Below are 27,717 nucleotides of genomic sequence, written 5' to 3'. Positions count from 1 at the left end.
ATTTAAATTATGTATTTATTTCCTTATTTGTCTCTTATAATATTGTAAATGCGAATTTTATTGGGAATAGTTATCTAAGGAAAGAATTTTATTGGGATAAGTATCGTTAATCAGCAAAATTATCTCTATAATTTTATACCATAATCCTATTTATTTTCTTTTTAAATTTGGGTGACTTAAGGTATTTTTATTTGTATGTGGTGGTGGCTCTTGTTTGCATTTTAATCTGGTTGTGTGAAGGTACATTAGAGTTTAGATTTTAATTAGGATTTAGGATTTAGGGTATAGAATGGCTTATGGAGGCTGCATATTAAGATAAAACCTAACATAAAGTCGACAAACAAGGTGAATGAGAATATAAGTACTTTTTTTTCTGTTTCAAAATTCATATAGGTACAAGGTAGAGGTGAAAATTCATATGGGTACAAGGTACTTTTTTTCTTGTTGCCAAATTCGTATGGGTATGTTTTCTAGGGTTTAGAGATTTTTTTTTTTTTAGGCCTTACAGTAAGTTTTTTTTTCTACAACCAACAAATACAACTAAAGAAAGACTCAAGGACATTACCTTTTCAGCATTCTCATCCACCTCCATAACTTCTTCTACCTGTTCAACCACAACGTCCGCAGCTTGCTTTTCCGGATTGTGGCAGCTTGCTTTGTCAGATGCCAACTTTTGCTTTGGAGTAATTGGTGCATTCCCATTATTCTGTTTCTCTAATAGAATAATCCTTTCCAGCAGCTCTTGACGTTTCTTTTGCAGCATTATCACCACCTCATCCCGTGAAATAGCTTCCCTCAGTTTTTTAGGGAGGTTGAAGTAAGTTGAAGGGTTGACGTTCCTCCCCATAGCTCTAACCCTACTTGCATGCTCAGGAGTCTCTAGAGCCATGGTTAGAACATCGTTTGCACCATCCACTTTCAAGTCTCTGTGCTTCTTCTTTTCCAACAGCTCATCCTGCCAATGACTCATGATATCACGTTCCTATCCAATTTAAGCTCAAATTGACACAAATACCATTCATCGTTGTACTTACTATGACTTTGGCCACCAAAGCAACTTCCCCATCCAAGTTGCCATTTGAATCTTCACATGCTTTCTTCCACAGCACATAACGGTCAAGGTCATTCTCTGCTACTTTTTTTTTTTTTTCCGTTGTCCATACAATTAAATAATAGGTTAGTCCAATAGAAAATTCAACACATCATCTGCTCACGTGCTTGTTTACTAATTCTATGCGTATGAACTTCAAATAGGTAAATGCTTACCAATTCCTCCTCCAATCCAATATATCCCCTTCGTGATAGCCTATGATGGTACTTTCTCTTGCTGGTTCGCTCTTTTTGAGCCTCATGCAGTGCCTACACTTAAGACACCACCGCAATTATCAAATATTATAATTCACTTTTGTTTAATGCACAAGATAATGGTCAAGAAATTCAGTATGGTATTTAGAAAGTCCATTACTTAGAAGTAAAGCATACTTTCCAAAATTAACTTGTTTGGAGGTTTTGCTCATTGAATTTCATTACCTCACATACACAGTAGGTGCATTAAATTTATACTTTGATATGTAAACAGTCCTTTCATATCAAAATAATGTTTAAAAATTGGGCTTATTTACCTCCTTCATATTGTGAACCACTCTATTTGTGTATACTGAACCAAATAGAGTGAGACCAATTGGAAAAGGTTTGAAATCACATTTAATAATTTTAAATCAAAATTTCAGGTGTATCAAAATTCGTGCATAAAAACCTAAGGTTTCTCTCTTTGAAAACATGCAGAAAATGCATTAACTTGTAAAATCCATTCTAAATCCATAACAAGTTGGATTTGGATGGTTTTTGTTTCTAAAGGAAGATTAGGATGTCTAGTATCTCCCTTTAAAACAATTTTGTCAAACACTCAAAGATTCATTGCAGACATTAGAAACATGGCAGTGGGATCAGTAGGTTTAAAATCAGCCAAACATAATTTAAAAACATGGCAGCCTACTGATTTTTGAAATGCAACTTAACTAAGTCATTCCAACATCTTTCTAATCTTAAGAATTAAAAATAAAGAGCTAGAGAGATTGGTTGAGAGGTCTCTTACCAGAATTCCTTTCGAAGGCAGTGGGGTTGCACTTCCTTTCCTTTTCCTCTTGAACTTTTGGTTGTTCTTGAACTCCTTCAAGTTCTTCCATTTCTCTGTCTCTCTTTATTTATTTATTTCTTTCTTTCTTTCTCTCTTTCTCTTTCTTTCTCGTTGCAACTGAATTGATGGTGGGAAGGATTTGTCTGAATGTGGTTTGGTTTTATAAAGTGGAGGTTATGGCCGTACGTTGGAGGGAAAACTGAAAAGTCACAACTCTTCAGTTTTCCTTCTTTGCGTGGTAAATGGTCTCTAAGCTAGCTTGTCAGACTTTGTTTCACCCAAGAGGCCTTTTTAATTGGCTGGCCAATCCCATTGAGGCCTGGTTTAGTGAATGATTAGCCTAATGGAATAGGCTTACAGCCCATTAAACAATCTAAGTTCATTGGTTGCTTTAATTCACTTAAATAAAATCTAACAACAGATTTTTTCTTTTTAATTTTGGCTGCAAAATACTCAACCTCTTATAAACCAAGAACATCATTACACCTTACCTAGGGTTCATCTTATTCTTCAATTGAACAAGTAACCTAGGGTTTAATTTGGTCTTAGTTTGTGTAGGCCGGTCAATGTTAGGGTTTCTAAGTCAAACTTTGTTGGTCTTTTGGTGTTCCCTTGATCAACTAATGACATTCTAAACCTAACTTAAGTATAAAATCACACGCATGCACAAGTGTTATGCATATTTGATCCGAGAAGAATAAAATAAGCACTTAAGCCATTTATTTGTTTTCACAAAACAATTTGTGCATACATTCTTATTTAATCAAACATGGCAATCCAAAATAAGTGTAACACATAAATAAAATTATAACAAGTGTATAAAAGGAAGTAATATGTTCCATTAACCTAAGTGTGTGCAATAAATCCAAGTTTGTGTTTGCAATAAAATATAAACATTAGTTCTTACACTAAAATCAACTTGGTAACACCACCTAAACCAAAATCAAAATATTTGGGGTGTTACACCTTGAGCATTGAAGATTATAATCCCACTATCGCAGGAAAAACCAAATGATTTTAAGACTTTTTGATATATGTAAATGAACTTATAAACTAATGAGATGTCTAATCAACTTACTTGTCCACCACAGTTTTCCATTCATCACCGATCAGACATTTTCTCATTGGGTCCATGAAATAGACAATTTCCTTGTCCGGATTAATAACAGTCAGCATTCAATGATTTCTACACATTTATAATTCTCATTAAATACCCTACATGGCTGGAAAGCAGTATTTACATTGACCACAAAAATGATTAACTTACCCGGAATTGTAAGGGACCAAAAAAATCTTATCATTACGAGATCCAGCTAACCTATCTGCCAAGTACCTTGATCTTTCAGTTACATTTCCACACCCTATCGCACTAGTTCGCACAGGGTCAACAAAACCAACCATACTTAGCATTTTTGACCTCTTTACCACATTGTACAAGTGCCTAAAAAAATATTTCGTAAGTATGTAAATCACAATGCAGGTGGCTAATATTTCAACCATGTCACCAAATTGGACAATATCTTCACACAGAAGGTGGGTTTTACGAGCTGCCCCAAAAACATCCGCCTCTATTACAAAGTTGATTGTCTGAACCTCATTCAACACATTTTGTACATACATGCACAACAACTTCAGTGGCGTAGGCATTGTTTTCAGGTTCAACACAATCCCTTTCCCCCTATACGTTTCATGATCCATCAATGCACTTTCATGCACTAGCACATCAATTTAAACTCAAACACTCTAACGGTTGAGATTCATCATTCTCCAATTAGAGATTGATAGTGCCTACAACTCCTACTTTAAGATTTTCCAAGTCTTAATATATAATTAGTTGTCGCAAGTTCATTGCAAAGAGCATTCAGCACTTTGTACCTCCCACATGTGTCATCATTCTTGTTAGAACTAATTATCCTATGTGCAGAGAAAAATATGTTTTAAGATTTTTAATAAACATAGGATATATAAACATCGTTTTGCTCAATATATTTGATTAATTAATTTCACATAAAAAATTAAATATTAATTAAATTAAAATAATTTAATTTATCATGCATTAGAGTTAACATATACCAAACAAGTATATCATATTCTACAATTTTATGGATTGCATTCCTCCATTGTCATACATCCAAACTCACCTTATATATATAACCTTTTAATCATTATCATTAGAGAAAAAATTACCTATAACAGGGATATGAGCTAACTTGGCATCATAAGAAATAAATTATGTTTTGAAATTGGAGAAATTATGTTTTGAAATTAGAGAAATCATTATGTGATGAATTATAGAAGCATAAGTGTCATCATATTATTGGATTGGAATACCAAATCAATCATATTTCTGTTGTAGGAAAATTTCTCTCCCATCATTATCACATAACGGTCATACATTTAATTAATAAAACATATTAAAGCATGAAAGCACCAAAATACAATTAATAATATAATAAAAGTGTCAATTAAATAAAAACATAAATAAACCCCCAAAATGAATAAAGATATAAATATAAAATAAAATAAAATATTAATTTTAAATCACTAAAATTTCTAACAGATTCAACATGGCATTGTCTTCTCTCTTGTTTTCTTTAAATGAGATTTTGGTGCTAGAGTTTAAGAAAAACGACAAAAATGGCAGAAGATATGCTCGATGAAATGCATGAGCAGAGGATAGAAATGAGTTTCCAGGGGTCCTACACTGACTCCTACTCCTACTCTCCTACGATGGTTTTTTCAATAATGAATTTTCATTTGTTACAGAGTTATGTTGGTTGGTGCAATGCGGTACATGAGGATACGTGACGTGTAGTAGAAATATTTATATATATGGAGGGTGTAAAGGTGTTATTTGGTTTGGGCGCGAAAAAGGCGGTAGAATTTGGAAAGCCAGAGACTCCCCCCTTGACAACACAACAAGTAAGTTGGTTGGAGAGAGAATGCAAGATTGATTGATGTGAGGGGTGAGAAAATTGTGATCATTCGGGGGCAGGCAAAACAGGGTAGAACAAAAACAAAAACAGAGAGGAGGCAGGCCAGCTGCTGATGTAGAAAACCATCCTTTCTACAATCACAGCGCCGAATCTCCTTTCATTCGCTTTTACCCAACACTGATGGATACGGGTATTTGCGAATAAAATGAGATTTTTCAATTTTGGAAAAACAATGACTAGGAAGAAGAGCCAAGTCTGCGACGCTCCTCCCAATGCCAATGGCATACAGGACGACACACCCGTCTCCCCTCCCAACCCCAAACCAGAAAGGCTCTACCTAGTCTGGAAGGGTAACAATGTACGTGCCTTGTTTACCTATCATTTTTTTCTTAATTAATTCATTTCTCAATTTATTAATTGTACCAAGATAGATCTTCTTTAATTATGACATTGTTAGTTTCCTATCAAATTCTCGTACATGCATGATTTATTGAAGCTTCAATTTTAGAAATCAATCAATTGGAAAATAATGAAATCCATGTTGCTCATTTCAATACTGCCTCATCTATCTACCAAAACAGTTGCACAACATTGAGGGTTAAGGTGTTATGCATTTTAATCAAGAAATATGAACATATATAATCACCGACTGATTCTTTGGCATGCAAAAGCATCTCTTTAATTGTGTACATTTGATTATCATATATATGGACTAACACTGAAAAACTTGTCTTCTTCTGGTCAGAAATTTTTGTGTGGTGGAAGATTAGTCTTTGGTCACGATGCTGCATCACTGTTTCTAACTAGCTTTTTGATTGGATGTCCTGCAATAACATTTTGCATAAGAATGCTTGTAACGATGAAAGGAGATGTAGCACATTATGACTTTCCCGTACTAACTGTGGGAACAGTCCTCACTGTTTTGGTTGGTAAATTAATTGAAATTCTTTTTGGCCTAGTGGGAGCTAATTGGTTTACTAAATGAAAAACTTCAAATCTGACTCATGGTTTATATATGCAGGATTTCACTTTTTTATTCTTGACATCTGGTAGAGATCCTGGTATAGTTCCAAGGAACTCACGACCACCCGAATCAGATGAGGCATATGACATGTCTACTCAATCCATGGAGTGGGTCAATAACAAATCCTCTTTGAAAATACCCCGGATAAAGGATGTGATGGTCAATGGCCATACCGTAAAGGTGAAGTTTTGTGACACTTGTTTGCTATATCGTCCAGCACGCGCTTCTCATTGTTCCATCTGCAACAACTGTGTTCAGAAGTTTGATCACCACTGTCCATGGGTGGGTCAGTGTATTGGATTAGTAAGTTACTCCTCCCCCGCCAACTATTATATGCTTTCAATTTACATTTTCAAGTGGAGGTAGAATAAATTAGAAATTCTTTTTCTTCAGTGCATTACATGCATTATAATTGCAAATTTTTCCAAGAACGTTATGAGTTCTGTAAAACTCTATGAATATTTAGGTTTAACCAAAAATTAGGAGGATCAGAGAGATGTGACAATGAGGATTTCACAGGGTTACTAAAGATGTAAGGGAGGAGTGAAGAAAACACTGGGGAGTGGGAAGACAAGTTTGCATTATGGGTCGGCATCAAGGAGCATCATGATGTAGGACAACCTCCTAAGGGTAATAAATGTATGAAATATTCAATAGAACATACTGATACAAATATCAAATTAAAATGAGTACTAATAAGTTCTAAATGAATTTGAACGCAAATTTGAAAGCTGAGGTGAAATAACTAGCAAGTCAGAAATGTAAACTATAAGAAATAATAGATGTGGTCATTCATTTCCTGAAATTAGGATTCCGTTGTTTCCTATAAAAGGGCTAGTTTGCAATCTTTGAAAATAGGTTAATGGTGAAAGAAATCTAGTTGTGCCTGAAGTACAAGTTGACTTAGAGTGATTCCAAATCACCTTTAGTGAGATGCCGAAGGGTGTGAAGCCGGAGTATTCTATTTTCTACTGGAGTGATTCCAATTCACCTTTAGTGTGATGCCAATTAAAGGCGGGATCAAATGAGTCCGGATCTATCTTCTAGTTCCTTTGGTGCGATGCCAATTAAAGGCCGGAGTGAGTCTGGATCTATCTTCTCTTTCCATACTTTTTGCTAGTGTCCTGCATCAGTTTTGTGCGTCAACACGGGCACGTAGTGTCCGACACATCAAATTCCAAAATTCCAGACACAAGGACATGCGCATTCCACATGTGTGTTATAAGCATATCTTCAATTGTAGAAGAACCATATTTATCATAAAGATAATGAAAATAATAACCATGTGTGGTCTTGGAAAATAAGGTCAAATCTTAATAATTTGTACTCTTTCTAAGCAAATGAAGTTGTATTATTTCTGTGCAACCAAAGAAGTGTACGAAATAGGTGAACACCCGCCACGTCCTTTGGCGTCTGACATGGAAAACTCTTCATGGAATTAACATGTATCCTACAAATCTTAGGTTGAACCATGTTAAAGTATATACTTAGATTATTTTCCATAAGAAACTAAGCTCTTTCATATTGTTTTGCTTGCAGCGTAACTATCCGTTTTTCATTTTGTTTATTTCTTCATCAACCTTCCTGTGCATATATGTCTTTGTGTTTTCCTGGATCAACATTATCCGACAAGGGGGCAGTCTATGGAGGGCCATGGCACATGATATCGTATCAGTTATTCTCATAGTATATTGCTTTGTAGCAGTCTGGTTTGTTGGTGGGCTTACCGTTTTCCATGTCTATCTAATTTGCACCAACCAGGTAGACCTTCTTTCTCCACTTAGTAGTTTTTTTTTTTTAAAATCATTTATCAATAATGTGATTTTCTTTTTGTATAAACTTAGAGGATCTATGAGCTACTTGGTATTTGTGTACAGTGTATACCCAAGACTGTATTCCAGACATCTAAATTGAGGAAGAGTGATAGGGGAGAGAATATCATACATTCTTTTTTATGATATGCTTCATTAATTGGAGTTCACTTCATAAAATATGATTTAGATTCTTCCAAATAAATGTTTTAAGAAGGTCTATATATATAAGGAATAGAATCCCTCCTTTACTCTGCTATCTAATGCCACTGCTCCATTGCAGTAAACTTTGATCTTTGATCTAAAAATCCTTAACTACATTGTTGGCTTGAATTGATCTCTTTCTCATAATAATATCTACACATGACAAAAGCTTTTTTTGGACATAGCTTGAGAAACCCTGACTAAAACAATCAATCATGGAATACAAAATGATTTACATGATTTAGCCTTAGGCCTATACCTAGAGTACTCTGCAGCTAAGTTTCTTAAATGATGCTTGGTCTGACTGGAAATTAGACAGAGTGATATAGCATCATTAGAGTTATAATGAAAGTACAGTGAAGGAAAGAAGGGAAATAGAATAGGGGAAGAAGAAAGACTGGAGGCAAAAATCGCCAAACAAGGGGTTAGGAAGAAAATAAGTGAAGTAGTAACAGTAGAAGAGATTAAGCAAAGGGGGAAAAAAGAAGAGCTTTAAGAGAAGGAGGAAGAATAAGCAAGGAAGAAAAGTAGTCAATTCATTAATCAAGTCTGATCTAAGCAAAATACAATGACCAACTTAAAGAATCCAAAACGAAATGATAAATATAAGAATTAACTTCAAAACAAAATTCTTAAAAGTGCCTAGATAGTACCTAGATACTAAAAAGGTTGATATACTGGTCATCTCCTGAGCCAAAAAAAATGGTTATGCTATTTTAGTTATAAATTTGGGTTGTGACATGTTTAAATCTCCTGTATGCAGTTTACCAATGAGGGTTTAGTTTTACTCAAGTGGTTAGGCCCGTGGTTTGCTCCCACATGTTTGAGGTTTGATCCCTTATATCTATTTAGCTATTTGCTAGAGTTTCTTGCCTCTCTAAGATTGTAGGGTTCGGTGGGAGGCCTAGTTTTGCAGCCAGGTCTGCCCGGGGGATTTCTGGGTATAAAAAATAAAAATCTCCAGTATGCTGTTAGTTTGAAGGAAAACATGGAGGTTTGGCATTCAAAATTGGGCATTTGTGGATCTTTAATCCTATGTTTTCCCATATTACCACCAGTCATCTTTTCACGGTTCTCTCTACGCAAATAAAATGTCTTCCTTCCACCGATATGGATAGAGAAACACTTTCAACTCTATGATTAGAAGATTAATTTTGTGAAATAAAAGAGCTTATACTCCAGAAGGTGGTTAAAGGAAGGGAAATTATGATACCCTGAGTCCCACAGCAGTTGTGCGCTGGAGAGATTACTTGTGAATCCAAATGTCTTCTTGAGCCAGCACTTTTGGAGGAGGCCTTGAGTTGTTACACCTTAGGCTCCTTGTTTGTAAGTTTGGAAAGGACTTTTGCAGAGTCTTCATCTTCAGGAGGCTGAAATCTGGCCATTGATACTTGAACAAATTCCCTCCACGTTGATGGTTTGGCCACCGTCTTTCTCCACTTGAACAATTGTAAGGCCTCACCCACTACATGGAATGGAGGGAGCATGATTTTCTAATTGCTCAATGTGCGATGAAACTCGAAAATAATTGTTCTACTCGGTAAAGCCACCAAGAAGGTTCATCTCCTGTAAAGAACTGGTTCCTTCACTTTGAACTCGTGTTTATATCACATCCACCTATTGGTGAAGACTAAATATTGAACGTGACCCTTTCACCTTTGATTCCATGGGCTTCTTGTTACTTAAGAGATGGAATTCAATGCAAAAATCATCTCCACCAGTTCTTGCCACTTGTGTTCAGATTGCTATGTAAACTGCTTGAATTCTTGTTCCATGGCAGCTCTTTGTTTGCAGGACAAGAGATCATGCTCTCAGGAAACTCTATTCTGATACCAGATGATAAGAACTACTGACACAAAATTGCAGTATCTAAAAATCATAGCAATTCGAAACAATTGTAACTCTTTCCTGTATAAAGATGTTTATTTAGAACGAACTCACATCCTTCACGTGGGCATAACTGTGGTTGATTGATCAATTAAGGAGTGCCTTTTTGGTAATTGATTCAGTGATTGAGAGTAATTATGATAGGTGATTGACTCCATAATTATAGCTACTAGTAAGGAAACCGGGTTGTAAGGAAGTCGATCTGACCAACTCCATTGGTTCATTTCATAGCATACACCTCACTTCTATGTGTAATAGGATAAACTATATAAATTTCTTGTAAGCCTCCATAAAGTGAACATCAATAGAATCATCCATTAAATGGTTTAATAGGTGCAAGTTCCCATAAATCAGAATAAATCAAGATAGAGATTCTGTGGCGGGTGGGACGGAAAGCTGCTTTGTTTCCCAGTACCTTATTCAGGATAGTGAATAATGGAGGTTTCAGGGCAAACAATTGGAATATGGGTTTCTTAATTGATCAATCACCCCATGCCAACAATTGGGTGATCCAAACTTGGTTGAAGGTGCCAAGGCCAAGAGAGCAAAAGCTGATCTCAACAACATCAATGGATGTAGCCATGTAGGTTGGATTAGTAGTTGAATCAAAGAGAGTTTGGGAGCCATGCAATGGAGAGAGCCATGCAAGAGAGAGAGCCATCCATGACCATGTTGTGAAAAGTGGCTCGTCGGGAGTTTTTGGAAAAACTGGAGAAACTAGAAGCTTTGAGGGACCGGTCGCCCAACTCTAGAGGCTAACAGAACTTTCGGAGTAGGTTGGCAGACCGGTCGTCCGAGACCAGTGAGGAAGGGAGTCGAGTTTTTTGGGGCAGATTTTGGGTTTCCTAGTGGGGTACGGTTTTGGAAGACAAAGAGGACTTGCACAAGACTTTCCTAGTGTGGAAAGGAGTTCTAAAGGGTTTTCCTTGTGTACAAGGGAATATAATTAGCTAATAGGTGAATTACCTAATTCTATTAGGTTTAGGAATCCATATTGTAAGTGGTAAGCCTATGCTCTATAAATAGGTAACTACAAGTCTCATAAAACAATATAGCTAGAGACTTCAAGGGAAGATACTCAAAGGGAGACTCGGGTTAGAGACTCTAGGGTGAGTGACTTCAAGGGAGGGGTATTTCAAGAGAGAGAAACATAAGAGGGCTAATTGTGCAGGAGAGAAGAGAGCGGCTGCGAGTTGGCTAGTCTAGGGTTTCAATAAGTTCTTGTAATCTTAGGCAAAGTTCGCCGAACCTCGAACAAATCTTGGTGATCTTTATTGCTTTATTGTTGCTGTTATTGTGTGTGTTTGCTAATTGTCTAATCCAAGAACTTATCTAAGAAAAAGGTCACGGGGAAGAAAAAGATCTCAGGGAAGGGTGTTAATTCACTACAGACCACCAAGTTTTTGGGGTACAGCAGTAGTCTATCATGGTATCATAGCTTTAGTTCTGAGAGTTTTTTATCGTTCTCCAGTCCCCCAGTTATCTATTTATTATTGTGCAGTGTGAGGTGTACATATATGTTTCTTCATCTACCCTTCCACCCCCGAAACTTAAGTTCCTGGGAACAGCGGTAAACCAAAAAAACTTGACACTGCCTACTATTTTTTTGTGTGTGTTTTATATGTATAGTCTTAGACTTGTAGTTCAATGTGCATTTTTTTTTTTAACATGACCACAAGATAACTTAGTTTGATTACATTCTCTATAATGACTGTAATTTGAATTTTCTACCTGGTGTTCCATGTATCCTGGATTAAAAATTTTCATATCCTGACCACTGCTTTTTAACAGACAACTTATGAGAATTTTCGTTACCGCTATGATAAGAATGAAAACCCATACACTAATGGAATACTGGGAAACTGGAAAGAAGTTTTCTGCACAAGAATTCCACCTTCTATGGTCAATTTCCGAGCTTGGGTTCCAAGAGATGTTGATACATCAATGAGATCCTTCACTACAGAGAGTAACAGAGGCTTCATTGGCTCCAAAGAGAAATTTGACATAGAAGTGGGAAATAAGTTTGGGAAGGATGGTAATATGATAGTTCCAAATATTTTGCAGAAATTGGACTACAGTGGCATTGATGATAACATGAAGAAAAAGAATTTTGATAAAAGTGGCTTTGATGATAATTTAAAAAGGAAGGTACCGGAAGGATCTGCATTTAAACCATTTGTCTACCCTATTGGTCAAGAACAAAGTTATTCACAGGGTAGTTCCAACGCTGGAGATAAGTCTATTAATGATAAGAGGACTCAGTAGTTTTAATTGGACTACATCACTACTTGGTTTTCAGAGAAAGGTAATGTTTCTCTCAGTCTCTTATACTTTCTAGAGATAGTAGCTGATAAAATTTCTGATGATTACAAAGTTATCATGTTGGACTTGATGGGAAAGTTTATTTTCGTGTATCAATGACCTTTAATCTTGCATGAATGCTAACACTTTTTTTTTTTTTTTTTTTGTGATGTTTCCATTTTATATAATAATCTTGAATTTTAAAATAATTGTATATCAGATCTCTGTTTCCCTAAACGATTCCAACTTAAATATGAAATTGGGATTTTGAGACTTGTTAATGAAGTCTGATTTTCCCAATTATAATTATGATGGTGCGGGAGCAACATGGATAACAAAGTTTTAAATTCTGAGACCGCTAGTGTAAATTTTGAACCATTTGAAGAAGACAGCTTGGTCCAATGCGACGTACACTTTTCTCAGTGCATGCATGCCATATTGGTTCCTGGCTCAAGTATCACTATGACTGATTTCTAGACACCAGTGTAGTCTTTAAACACAATACAGGGTGATCAGATCGATATGGAAACTTGCAGAAATGTAGAGATAGGAACATGACCACGCCTGTAGCATTCAACATACATGCATGCATATGGCTTTTATCTACGTTGACTGTCTATCTAGCTAGACGCATATACTGATGAAAGTAATTGTTAGTTGTAAGTCTTTTGGAAGGCGTGCATAGCATTATTATATTCTCTACTTTGTTAATGAAGGGATTTTTCATTCATAAGGCTTTAAACAAGTATTGCCATTGGACATGCATAGCTAGTACAAGTTGGCAATCAAGTTTGTCAAATTTGAATACAAGTCTTACAAATCATAGCATGGTTAAAACATCAGTCATAAAATTAAATTTAATACACATTCTAAGATATTCGATTTTAATTATTATTTTTGGCCTTATTTTTATTATACTTGGATGTAATTCCTGTGAATTTAATTAGTATATAGCTAGTTAAATGTAATTTAACTAGTATTGAATTCAATGAAGCGTGGACTACTTTGACCTTAATATGGGTTAACCCTGCAGGGTGCTCTGGTAGTCTTGTCTTTAGAGGAATTAATTAATTAATAATTTTCAACTCTTGCATAATAATTGGTTGATCTTACGGATGTTTCTTACTCAGGTTTTGCTGAACAAAACTTTTCTCAGTGAATGTATACCATATGGAAGATTGAGTGAACTTGATGGATTAGTGAGCTAAAAATGCTAATTTATTGAGATTCGAGGCAAAATTTGAAGGTCGATGATGTATTTATATTGGAATGAAGAAATAGAAATTAATTAATTCTGGTGCACATTTATCCTACTTCATTACTCAAACTGAAAACCAGAAGAGCTGTGAATTGGCACAACCAGGAGCAATAAATAAAAGCTTGGCACATATAAAAGAATGAAGGTTATACATTGGAAAATGCTTAATTTACAATGTAGCACCTTCATTCTTTTGTGTGATGGGTTGAGCTAGTTATTTTACTGTTTTAGTTTTTAGGAACTCATGTATTTTATCTTTTTTTTTTTTTTTTTTTTCTTTTAGGGTTAGTGAATGTACGTAGATTGTGTGAGCCAATGGTAATTAAAAATGGACTATATATGCAACACACAAGCTTTAGTTACATGTTGCTAGGGTTGGTAGATTTCACAATGAAAACTATCCTCTTTCATCCAACCTCTCTTAAACACATGATTATAATTTATTCTTAAAAACCGTCTTGCCAAAAAAGGATGTCGAAATGCCTATATATATTATAGGGGGTGGACTATGACACCATATTTTTGACACAAGTTTTTAATCAGACCCATTTCATATATGATTTCAACAATCCGAACCGTCTATTATTTAGGTCTCCATTAAAAAATCATCCTTGCAAAAAATTAGGTAAATCGGAAACCATTTACCTACAAAGATTAAATGGTTAACAAAATAAACACTTGAAATGTTGACCATTTAATCTTTGTAGTAAATAATTTCCAATTTACCTAATTTTTTACAATGATGATTTTTTAATAGAAACCTAAAAAATAGACGATTCGGATCTTTGAAAGGGACGGATCTAGGAATTAGAATTGAGGGGGACTAAAAAAAAATCTCGACGGTATGAGGAAATTTTATTAATAAACATAAAAGATACACCTAGTCATGGGGGGAACATAGTGAGTCTTATCCCTCAAAATGTATATCTATACAAAAACATAGACGAGAAATAAAAAATACCACAATAAGTAAATAATGAAACATGCAATGTAAATAAAAGATAAGTTTATGAAAATTGAACTATGCGCTTCTTTACAACATAGAAATCCTTAATTATTGAATCTGTATTTATAATATCATAAAGTTCTTTTTCAATGTTAAGAATCATACAATCATCAAGAAACTCATCATCTATCTTGTTTCGAAGTCGAGTTTTTATAATCTTCAAAGATGAAATGCTCGTTCCGTTGTTACAGTAGAAACATGAAGAGTCAACACTAAATAAATCAATCTATAAATCATGGGGAAGTATGCAAACTTTCCTGTTTCAACTAATTGCAGATATAAATCATAAACAGAAGATGTATTATGGAATTTGGGATCAGACCACATGTCTATCTCATAAAATGCACATTCCATTCTTAAACCAAGTAACTCAGCTGAAGTGAAATCTTGAGGGTAGAACTTCGTAGCAAGATCATATATATGATCAGTATTAAATGATCTGAAATTATCCCGAGGATCCAATGATAAACTAAGAGTAAGAAGTTCCACTATAAAGGGTGTAAATCTAGTATCTAACTCCACCAACGGAAAGTCTATAAAACATAAAATACATTTACACGATAATAGTGCTAAACTGTTATAGAATTAATTTGTTGGCAAGAACGACATGTACCTACCCTATAATGAGCACCCAAATCAGGCATAACCATGTCATGTAGTTCACAAAATGATTCCACACTTTTCAAAAATGTATCCCATCCATTTTCTCTTAACTCTTGGAGAAATACTTTTATTGTTGAAACAAAATTCAAAGCATTTATAATGTCTTGAGATTTGTTCTGCAATGCTTGAGAAAGAAAATTAGTGATTTCCATAACCTTATTCAACAAAAGCAAGTTAAACACAAAACCAAAATAGGTCATCCTATTAAGAAGACAATTGGCTTCTCCACGTATATCTTTGTTGATTCCACTTATAAACATTCTTTGAAGCATTGTATTAGTTGAAGCAAATAACTCAATTAAGCTTCTACTATAACGAAAATGAGACCCCCAACGAGTAGCCCCGACTCGTGAAAAAGCACACATTTGATTTTTCCCTATACTTGTCTTAAGCTTCCCAGCATCTAACAAATCTTGAATTTCATCTTGCTGAATAACACGTAATTCACAATGACGCTTGGTAAAAGAATCAACAAAATTTACAATGGAATTTAGCATAGAATAAAAATCTCAAACATCACGCACACCTTTAGCTGTAGGATTTAAAGCTAGTTGAAGACAATATATGAGCAAAACAATGCACATAATAAGCATATGGACAATCTTGAATAAATAATGCTTGTAACCCGTTCCATGCCCCACATATATTGCTAGCACCATCATATCCTTGGCCAATCATATTTTGCACTTGAAGATTGTAACTAGTAAGAACCTTGGATATCTCTTTTTTAAGAATTATGGATGTAGTGTTGGGAACACTCATAATGGCAAAAAATCGTTCTTGAATAAGGCCATCACCATCAACAAACCTTAAAATAATAGCCATTTGTTCCTTACTAGATACATCAACCAATTCATCTACAAGAATACAATATGGTTTATCCCCAATTTCATCACGAATCTTCTTACTCACATTGTTAGTGATAATATGTAAGATTTTCTTTTGAATTTCGAGTGCAATATACATGACATTTTGAGGAGCATTCTCTAAGACAACATTTGCAATATTAGTATTCAATTTTGCAAACATTTTAACAAGTTCAATGAAGTTGCCTCGATTGGATGAGCTACTAGATTCATCATCACCTCTAAAAGCACATGCTTGATTTGTTAGATGTCTACAAGCCTCTATTGTGGTCCTAAGTCGCAACCGGTTTCGCTCCACTTGTTGCAATGATTCTCTATTCATTTGTAAATCAATATGTGCGGAGGGGTTTCTCAAGAGATCTCATTTTTGCATATTTCTATTATGAGTTGAGTCTACAGCCCCTATATATATGCTTAAGGACACCACATCTACTCCCATCGTTAACGTACCCTCTTCCAATTTTGATACCCCTCCATAATAAATGTTAGATGAGAATGTGGATTAGTATAAAAAATGAAGCAAGGAAAACAAAATGCCTTGTCACTATTAATTGAATACTCAAGCCAAGACCACTGAGAATACCAAGAAGCTTGAAATCGACGCATTTGTCGCCCATCAAAAGTGGAAAGGTATTCTTTTAATTTCGGTTGCCATGGTCCTAAGTGCATATAGGCTATTCGAACATTATCATGTTCATTAATAGGATACTTCCATATTGCTTGACGTAATCCTGGATCACGTTCAAGAGAACTAGTAGTAATCTCAATATTTGTATCCAACTTGACTTTTTGAGTCTCAACTCCTTCACTTTGAGACTCAAAATCACAAATTGGTGCAGATGAAGAAGGGTCGCTTCTCTTCTTAAAATAAGAAAGAATATTTTTTCTTCACTTCGGAATTTGTGGATGATCTGACATTATAAATTAGAACCTATTGGTAATATATTATAAACATGACATGTAAGGATATTCTACAAAACAAAATCACACAATAGTAACCTATTTTTCTAGCAATATGCAACTAGAATTTAATATTGAAATTTAGAGTTTACTTGGTTTCCAAACTTGCACTTTCAATAATTGAGATTAAGCTTAAAAGCGATCTCACATCAACAAATTACACGAGTTTTCCTTGAGTTTATGAACAATTTGAATAATCAAATATTAATTCTCATTTAATTTTACAAACATTTAAGAGTAAAATAGAAATACCACAACTATTGCATAAAAATTGAATCCGTAAATGGCTAAATCCCTAAATTCTTAAATTCTTAAATCCTAAATGGCTAAGGGAATAAAATATAAGAGATTAAATAGATATATATTAGTATTACTTGAGAGAGCTAGAGAGAGAGAGAGAGAGAGAGAGAGAGAGAGAGAGATCCGTGAGCAAGAGAGAGAGAGATAGAGAGGAGTAGAGGAGTGAGGACCACTTACCATGAAGAGTGGCCACTGAGCGGCTGCGTGAGACAAGGAGGTAGAGACCACCGAACATTTGTTTTTTTTTTTGTCAAAGCAAATAGAGAGGACACGGGAGTGGGGTGTGGGGACAAAGGAAACATACGTAGGTGTATTTAAAAAAAAAAAAAACATAGGGTGGCCTTTAGCCCTCCTAGCCCACAATGTGGATCCGTCCATGGTTAAAATTCTATATAGAATGGGCCCCACTGAAAAGTTGTGTCAAAACTTGTGTAAAAAATATAATGTCATGGATTCTTCTCCTATATTATATATTCCAAAGGTACCCAGACGATATAGAACTATGCTAACACTCCCCCTCAATGCTAGAATTGGAGTCAGTTGGCATTCCCCCTCCATGTAGGGCTAGAGATACAAACCACTTATTGATGTGGTACACCTACTCTCATACCATATTAAACAAATGAGTAAAACTTATCCTTGGAAACCGGCAGGCAATGAAGGGTGTACAAATGCCTACTCACATATTCCAAAGGTAACTAGATGATATGGGACTATACCAACACTCTCATCCATAAGGTAAATCATTCAATCTATATTATGTTGCAAGCTAAGCTAGCTACCACCTTCACATATTTTTCACTGTATAATAGATGCATATATCAACGACATAAAAAAAAAATAAAATTACAGCTTACTTTGCTCCTACTTTTCTTTCACTCCAAGTCTCATGTCCTATTATATGCTAATTTATGAATTTATATCGAAATCCAATTACATTACCAAACAAAGGATATGAATTTTTTGTGTCATGCCAAACATAGAGGAAGGTCATTATTCGGTGAAGAGTCGACTATTCACTTTTTAAACCCATTATAAGAAAAAAAAAGACTCTCCGTCCAAAGTCCATTTCTATTTTGCAACAATTTATTTATTTATTTTAATATGGAATGCATAGGTAGTTGGACGTATAACTAAATAGATAATTTTGATTAAAAAAAAGATAAATAATAATTAAATGGATAAATAGTTAAGTTGTGGAGTAGCGTCCAAAGAATAGGGAGAAGTTCTCAGTGTATGTGTCATTTTCTTTAATATGCTGATTATTTTACCATTTAATTCTTTACTAATAAAATTTGTTGATGTTGAAATTTTAGTTAAGCACTGGCATTTTTTGGTATTTAATTTAGTAGGCCTGTTTGTTTTATATATAATGATAAATAAATAAGTAGAATAAATGATATATATTCATTACCCATGAAATATTAGGTTTTCCTTGGCCTAATCAAAGAAAGTAGATTTTTCATAACATATGCTTAAATTTGCTTCACTACATTACCAAACGCATAAACAAATCCCGTTTATGACTTGTTTCAACAGTCATCAGGATAAAAATAGTTAATTAATAATCTTCGAAATAATACCATAATCAATCTAAATGGACTATTATTACACTCATCAAATTTATTTTCTAAGTTTGTTCATTAAACGTGGACTCATTCTTATGTGAAAAATGATCATATAAACACAATACACTTGTTTTTAAAAATTTATAAGATTGTTTATCAAATTGATACATGATACATAAATAACAAGAACAACAATTGGATTATACATGATACATAAATAACAAGAACAATAATTGGATTATACACCCAATAAAAAATAATAATTGGATTATACATTGCTTGCCAGCGTCTCTGATCAATGTATACACTTGTTTACACCATATTTTGATTTTGGGCCAAGATCATGGCTAGGCCCATGTTTTGTATAAGTCAAAAACCCAACATATCAAGCTCAAGTCCAAGAGGAGCTGACAGATCCAGAAGCTTCCTAGCCAGTTTCGCTGAGTTATCCTTGGTGGACTAGGAGTTTTAAATTAGGAAAGTAGTAAGATGACTTTGGCATGAAGAAAAGAAAAACAGGGAGTCCTAGTTCGAATGGAAGAAGGATTTCCTGAAAGATAGGGAGGTGATCACTATATAAGATGCACCAAGCATGAAGAAATCTCTCTCTCAACACATTCAACACACAAATTTCAACACAACTTCAGAATTCTCAAGATCTCAAGCATCTTGATTTCTCAAGCTCTTAGGCTCTTGTTTTTGTTTTTTAGCTCTGCTATGGTTTATTTTCCTTAGTATCGATCTTGTTTAGGGTTTTACTATTTGATTTTCATATTTTTTGATCATGAGATTTGCTGTTAGAACCACAATTGTGACTCGTTTTCGTGATAATCAAGTTATTCCTAAATTTTTCATAAAAGTCCATTACTTTTATGTTCATCCAATTACTCAAAATACAATCATTCTCACCTATGAGTTCGAGAACACAGTCACCAAAACCTATGATTAAAGTCCTTGAGGATCAAGGAAGGAAGAACCTCGGCGAGTTTTTGTTCCTTACTTGCCATACAGTTGTTTGAGAAGAAGTTAGATAGGTCCGGCGCAAAACATCAAACACAAATCAATTCTGCAAATGGCTCTCGGCCTAAAGCAGTGGCACACCCGCATTTACATTCAAAAGACTGCACTGTTCTTATCAGAATTCTCGGCAATCTCGCCATGATTTTTGAGGGTAACAACACCTAAGTCTTGTCCACCAGTTGGATAATTCTTCAAGACACACAAATGTACTCCTTCTAATTTGTTAACGCTAGATGGAGGTGGAGAGAATAAACTGTCACGCCCTAATTTCGGGTCTTGAGCTAGTAGTAGCCGGCGTACTCCCCAACCGATAGAAGTTTGATCGCCACCTCTGGCGCCTCAACCTCACACCGATTGAAAAGCACAAGCCTGATAGTTTACTAATCTACCCTCAAAAGACGGGTAGGCAAAGTTATCTAGCAGAGCGTTCACTAAACAGGTAAGCCCTTCGAGTTGTATGTTTCTATTCCTTTTATTAAAAATTAGGCCCGAGTTGATTATTAATTAATCAAGTATCAAATTACAGGATCTAGACACATTGGTCAACCAAAGTCAAAGGTGTTCAATTAATCAGTCAAAACCAACTGGGGTTGACCCATCACACCCCTGAACTAGTCTTGCAATATAAATTCTTGTGTGTGTGGCATACAACAAAAAATTAATGAGCCAATAAGCAAGTCCTGACAAAGTAATAAGAAAAGACAAACTACTCGTTGTGACACTCACTCGCTCATAAGGGAACTATTGGAGCTCGAAAATTCAATAGTCGTCAAAGTATAGGCGGGGTCTCATTTGAAAGCACCTCAATAATCACTATGATCTTGTCCCTGTATAGAAATCTGTGTAGGAGTGAGCATCACCAAACCACTAGATCTTTTGCTCGGCCCACTCGACTTAAAAGGCGTGACTAAGGGTTTAAATTCTATTTTTAGGGGTTCTGAAATTTTAACACACATTCGACCAAATTTCGGAATATTTCGAGAAATATTCTAAATTTCGAACACCCTAACAGACAAATTTTTTTTGAATTTGAGAACAATTTTGTCAAAATTTCGTTCACTTACCCAGCTAACCCTCACATTCTCACCTGCACAGTTGCACGCCTCTCTCGATCTTAAACTCGATCTGCAGCGCCGCTCTCTCTCCTCTGTCTTCTCCATGGCTTGTTGGACGCCTGGACTGGACTGGACTCATCTTTCTCTCTCTTCTCACCGGCGTTCTCTATTTCTATTCTCTGATTTCTCTGTCTTCTCACCAACTCCGACCACCTCAAAGCCACTCCGACCTCTCTCTCTTAACCCCTGAAATCAGTTTGTAAGTAATGGATTTACAGTTAAAATTTTTTAGCATCAAGATAAATTATCATCACCTATTATTTAAGATCAATATCATATTTTGGGTTTACATGTAAATTATATTGATCTTGGGTTGATTTATATAGATTTGGAATTAATTGTATGATTTTGGGTTGATTTTGATTTGTATAATTTGTATGATTTTGGGTTAATTTTGAATCTTTAATCGTATAATTTTGGAATTGATTGTATAATTTTAGGTTGATTTTGATTGGTATGATTTGTGTAATTTGTATGATATATAAATATTGATATGGAAGTTGAAATTGGTGATATGATATGGAATTGGAATTGGAATTGGTATGATTTGTTAATAATTAATACGGAATTTGTATGATTTGTTAATAATATCTAATATGTATCATGTATGAAATTGCCGAATTGGTAATTTAGAATTAGTGAAATTAATATGGAGTTGGTAATAAATAAATAAATTAATATGAAATTAGTAATATGGAAATGGAATTGGTGACATGATATGAAATTACAAATTAGTAATATGGAATTGCCAATTAGTAATATCAATATGATATGAAATTACTAATTAGTAATAAGTTAATAACTAATATGATATTAATTTCTTAGTGATATACTAATATGATATTAATATGGAATTTAACTCTCTTGTTAATTGTTATTGTTATTGTGTTACTGTGTATGTCTTTTTGTTATTAGGAATTTAGGATTCAATGGTCAGTGGAGGGAGATCACGTGATCCAGCTTGGGATCATGCCGATCCACTACCGGGTAGCAAACAAGGTTCAATATGCAAATATTGTGGCCTTGTAATAAAGGGTGCTGGAGTGACACGACTGAAATACCATCTTAGTGGTTTGGATCCTGGAAACAATGTGCAACGATGCAATAGTGTCTCACCAGAAGTGAAACAATTCATCATTGCAGGGATGCAACACAAACAACACCAAAAGAGCAAAAAAAATGCAAAGGATGGAAGAGCTTAGGGAAGAGCTTCGAGGACAAGGTCAGATTGAGCTGAGTGATGATGTTGAGGATGATGATGATGAGGATCATAATGATGATATAGAGCCTCAAGAGCGAAGAGAATTTCGAGCTGCACTTCGAGCCTCTAGAGCAGCAGAATGGCAGAGGGAACACTTACATAAAGTCCCACATAGGGGACAAGGTTCTGGGTCTAGTAGTGGTGCACATATGCAAAGAGGATCAAACATGTGGGAATCACGACCAACACCTTCAGTAGCACCAAACTTGTACAAGGCAGCTCAAGCACGCCAAAAGAGTGTTAAAAATCTCTTTTCCGGAGGGTCAATCAAAGATGGAATACAATGCTTGATCAACAAGTTCTTCATATATGAAAATGTTTCTCCTTCAAAAGCAGTATCTCATCATTTCAAAAATTTGGTGATAGGATGTCAACAGGCAGGAATAGGAGTGGAACTTCCAACACCTTCTCAGATACGCACCAGATTTTTGGACCAGGAGTTTCAAGAAATGTAAGAGCATGTTAACAAATTGAAGACCGATTGGGCAACTTATGGTTGCACAATCATGTGTGATGGTTGGACAGGTCCAACCAAACTATCTATCATAAACTTCATGGCCTACTCAAAAGGGAAGTCGGTATTCCTTAAGTTGGTTGATTCTTCAGATTGCATAAAGGATCATAAATATATTTATGGGCTACTGAAGGATGTAATCACGGAGGTTGGAGAGGAGAATGTTGTTCAAGTTGTGACTGACAATGGTTCTACATTTGTCAAAGCAGGTAAGAAGTTAATGAACAAATACAATGTGTACTGAACATCGTGTGTAGCACATTGCATTGATCTAATGTTTAAAGAGATGAGGAAGAAAGAGCAGGTTGCTAATGTGATTAAAAAAATCAGAATGATCACGAATTATATTTACAACCATAACTGGTTGTTGGCAAAGATGCGAGAGATCACGAAGGGAAATATTGTTCGTCCTGGTGCCACCCGATTTGCTACAAACTATATTACACTGGAGAGTTTGTATGGTAAGATGATGGGGTTGAAGCAATTGTTCACCAGTGAAGATTGGGGTCGTAGCAATTTCTGGTGTTCAGATGCAGGCATCATGGTTGAAAATATAGTTCTTGATCACTCTTTTTGGCAACAGGTGCATAAGGTGTGCGGTATGTTTGAACCTGTCTACGTAGTTTTACGTATTGTCGATACAGAAGTGTATCCTACAATGTGATCAATTTATGAGTTGATGTGTGTCGTGAAGGAAGAGCTAGAAAAAAAACAGGGTGCACGGTGGGATAAAAATCATCAACGATCAATGATTTAAAATGTTACAACACGATTTGCATACAGCAGGTAACCCAATAATTTATTTGTTATTTTGGTTCCGCAATTTTTTTAATTGATTTAGCTTTCAATTAATGTACTAAATTACTAATTATGTATTTATATATTTACTTGATGCATGATTGCAGCCTATTATTTGAATCCTCGCTATCAATATAGATCTGGCGTTGGAGATGATGATGAACTTATTCGGGTTGTGCACAACTTATTCTCCAAATTAGATCCTTATTCACCAGAAGTTGGCCAATTTGGAAATGAGGTAAAAATAATTTGTCATAAGGCCCATAAGAATCCTTACGAAAAATATTAATACTTTATAGAATTTGATTGTCTTAAATTATATATTTGATTGATATTGTATAATTTGTATTGTATTTGTATCTAGTTAACATATTTTAAAGATGCCCGGAAAATGTTCGGAGAGCGAGCTGCAAAGGCCGCTAGATCACGAATGTCTCCTAGCGAGTATACATCGTACTTGTATAAGTTAGATTAACTTAATTATTTATTTTTATAGTTACACTTACACAAACAAATTTTTCATTTCAGGTAAATGGTGGGTCATGTATGGGAGTGATGCGCTTACTGTGAGAAAATTAGCCATCAAAGTTTTATTACAAATGGCGTCATCATCAGCTTGTGAAAAAAACTGGAGCACTTTCGCACTCATACACACCAAACAACGAAACAGGCTCTCATATAGTAGGTTAGAAAAGATGATGTATTGCTACTATAACATAAGGCTTGCACTTCGAGACAAGAAAACAGAGGAGGATTGCGTCGATGAATATGATCCGCTGGATATATATGATGCTGCTATAGGGGATGATGATGTGAAGGAAACCAGCTTTATCAGTGGATTAGGCCCCTGCATTTAGATGATGATGCAAGCAATCCAGATCCTGATATTGTAGCTCAAGCACGCCATGAAGGTATCAATGTGGACAGAGTTCTAAATGAGGAGATAAGCTCTACTGAAAGTTTTGATGAACTTATGTAACCAAGGTCGACACATCGTAATGAGCCAGTTCCCACTAATCCTTCTCGATCAGGCAACTCTGACACAAGATCGGGCACTCCTACCAACAGTGGAGGTAGAGGTAGTGGTAGTGGTAGAGATAGTGGTGGTGGTGGTGGTGGTGGTGGTAGTGGAAATAAAGATTGCACTGGACATTCTCAAGAGTATATGAGCCCATTTTCTATCGAAGCAAACTACACACATGCAACACAAGATGAAGATCATGGGAGTAGGCGTGCCGGACCAAGAATTGGTGCCATAGGAAAAGGCTATAGTACGTTGGTCACGAGAGTTTGACACAAGAAGAAGAAGATTCATTATCCACCACTTTTGGCTCTATGGGGGTAGAAAGTGACAATTTCAATTATGGACAAAACCCTCCAATATTCTACCCATCACATCTGCCTTACTCGGTTGAATCTAATAGTAACTCATTGGCACAACAAGAGACAAACTCTTCAAATGAGTATGCTTATGGGCAAATTCAACAATAGGTTCCTGATCCATATGGTTAGCATGTTGGCAATTACATGCAAAATTATACTGGAGAAATATCTTGAGGTGATTATTCTTCGCATTACACCTACTCTGGACATGATGATACTGAAGACAGCGAAAATTTTGAACGTTTTAGAAACTCTATGTGGTATTGATTACTTTTGTAATTCATGTGGCAATATTGTAGTAAAAATAAAATTGAGGTGTTATTGAAGTAATTATTAATTAGTGAAGCATTTTTTTGACAGTATTTGCCTCCAGCGCGCATTATATTCATCACATATCACATGAAACCTACCATAGAATTTGGTTTCTTCAATGTTTTTTTTTATCAATATAGTAGATAATATGTTAAATAAACATATGGTAAAGTTTCATTCAAAATTTCGGTATTTTGATACTAATTTCCGTCGAATTTTTGTAAGGATAAATAACAAATGAGATTAAATAGTAAATGAGTAAAGTAGTAAATGAGCCAAAATCATTAAAATTTGGGGTGTTACACCTAGCCTGTATCGTAGTACCGCTACTAGTCGGCCTACATCCGATCCCTAGTAGTAAGAATGTCCATGGCGACGCTAGTGAATACATCACGGTTGCACCTAATATACTCAAAAGCGTATTCACACGCTAGTTAATGATGGATCAAATCTCATCATTAATGAAGATAGAAATCCTTCTAAAGTTGAACTCATTGCTTGACGACTTGGTCCCTACGTAATCTTAGACTTGTTTCTTGAAGTTGGCCACATAAATGGGCCATGAAAACATCTATTTGCCCTATGCTTGGAATGAGCTTATCCATTTGTAGTCATGTTGTTGGCCTAAAAAACATACTAGGGTTGTGGGCCTTACTTGCAAGCTAGTGATCTTAAGTTTGGTCCCGGGCGAACATTAGGCTTTGAATTACAAAAAAAAAAAAAAAGTGAGTTAAAACCCCTCATTGGCCACGAAATGAGTTGGCTACAAATTATTCTTGGCCACAAACAAGGAGAAATGGGCCAACAATACTGTCTTGGCCACAAAATGCATTAGCCACAAATATTTTTAGGCCAAAATAACCTAAGCGTTATTTTTTGGTACAAATACCAAATGACATCCACCATTGCTTATGCTATGACTAAACAGAAAAGGGCAAAACGGAAAATAACCAAACAAATCTAAAAGAGAGCTGCTATTTGCATACATTTTTTTTGTTTTGCACACACTTTTCTCCTCCACACTTCCTATTATTTTTTAAAATGTAAAATTTTTCTTTAACACACCTCTCTCATTACCAAAATACCCCCAATTTCATTCATCTTACCAAATTTCTCTTACACATCTCACCCAATGACAGGACCGCCCCCGGATTCCACCTTGAAACTCGGAGAGGTCCTGCGGGAATCCAAAATCAAGGAAAATCCTACCGAAAATTCGGCAGAACCTCCCCTGAAAATGGACTAACCCAGAAATTTCTAAACCTGTTAAAAGCAATTCTAAACAACAACCACCTCTACCACAACCAAAAAGGGTCTCAGACCCAACAATATAAAATAACCTTATAATTTAAATATGGTCATCAGAGCCACTACTCCTATTACCGAAATTTTTACAATTCAAGGAAAGGAACTTCCACAAAATGGAAGTGATACCTACAAGATCCGGGAATGGAAAATGGATGCTATGCCTCGTCGTGTTTGGCTCGACCTCCACCAACGCTACTACCTGGGGGGACAATTTAAGACAAAACAAGAAAACAGTGAGATAGGCTCAGTGAGTGGACAATTAAATGGAGATGAAAATCGAAGATTAAATATCTTTTCAGAAAAACCCTTTTTCACACGTTTAACTCTAAAACCTTAGAATGTCCTTTGAAATCCCCCAGTTTTTAAAACCATTTCCCAGTAAAATAATAAAATCTGAAGCTGAAAATCAAACTTTGAAAATCCAAATTCTCAACATATTAAAAATCAATAAAACTGTTCAACTGAAACCATCTTACTTAAAACCTTTGCTGTCATAAACTCCTCACTTAAAATACTTAACAATTGAAAACACATACCAATCAGTTACCCATATAATCTGTCATACATGCGCAGAGCCGAGAATCTGTCATACGCATGCAGAGCCATAATTTCTGTCTTACGTGCACGCAGAGCCAACCCCCAAAGGGTCAAGCATCACGACACACGGCCCAAAGCCTATGTGTGTGCTGCAATGGGTCCCAAAGACCTATTCAATCTGATAACCTGGTGGGTACTGAAAGGCGATTTAAAACTATTTTTCCCATAACCAAACATAATGTCTTTTTCCACCAATAAAGAACATTTTTATAACATTTCCAAAACTTTAAATCCTCATAACAAATGCATAAACACAACTAGTAAAACAGTCCTCAATAAATCACATTCAAAGACATAAAACAAATCAAATCTTCCGTCCATATACTAAAATATGAAATAACCCATACGTGTAAAAATAAGAAACTAGTTTCAACATCCAACAAGAAGAAATTTATTTGCGGTAGCATTTGTAATCCAAAATTTTATACCATTAATCAAATCCCAAAATCAACTTCAAAACGTTAAATATAAATTAATTGGTGATATTT

General features: G+C 35.3%; 1 protein-coding gene and 1 pseudogene across 1 annotated transcript; one reads left to right on the top strand and one right to left on the bottom strand.

Annotated features, from left to right (window-relative positions):
* The first annotated feature begins 5,305 nt into the window (after positions 1-5,305).
* LOC147299927 (putative protein S-acyltransferase 1) lies at positions 5,306-12,264 on the top strand. The gene is made up of 5 exons (XM_086254114.1): positions 5,306-5,431; positions 5,819-5,998; positions 6,095-6,400; positions 7,637-7,858; positions 11,791-12,264. Exons 1-5 carry the CDS (start codon positions 5,306-5,308, stop codon positions 12,262-12,264), a joined length of 1,308 nt encoding a protein of 435 aa, XP_086110240.1.
* A 2,301-nt stretch (positions 12,265-14,565) lies between these two features.
* On the bottom strand, positions 14,566-16,052 carry LOC147299926 (uncharacterized; annotated as a pseudogene).
* Between the last annotated feature and the right edge of the window lie 11,665 nt (positions 16,053-27,717).

Source organism: Dryas octopetala, chromosome 1, assembly GCF_963921425.1.
Source record: "Dryas octopetala chromosome 1, drDryOcto1.1, whole genome shotgun sequence".
Taxonomy (NCBI): domain Eukaryota; kingdom Viridiplantae; phylum Streptophyta; class Magnoliopsida; order Rosales; family Rosaceae; genus Dryas; species Dryas octopetala.
Note: the sequence above shows the minus strand (reverse complement) of the source record. Positions and strands in the feature narration are given on the sequence as shown.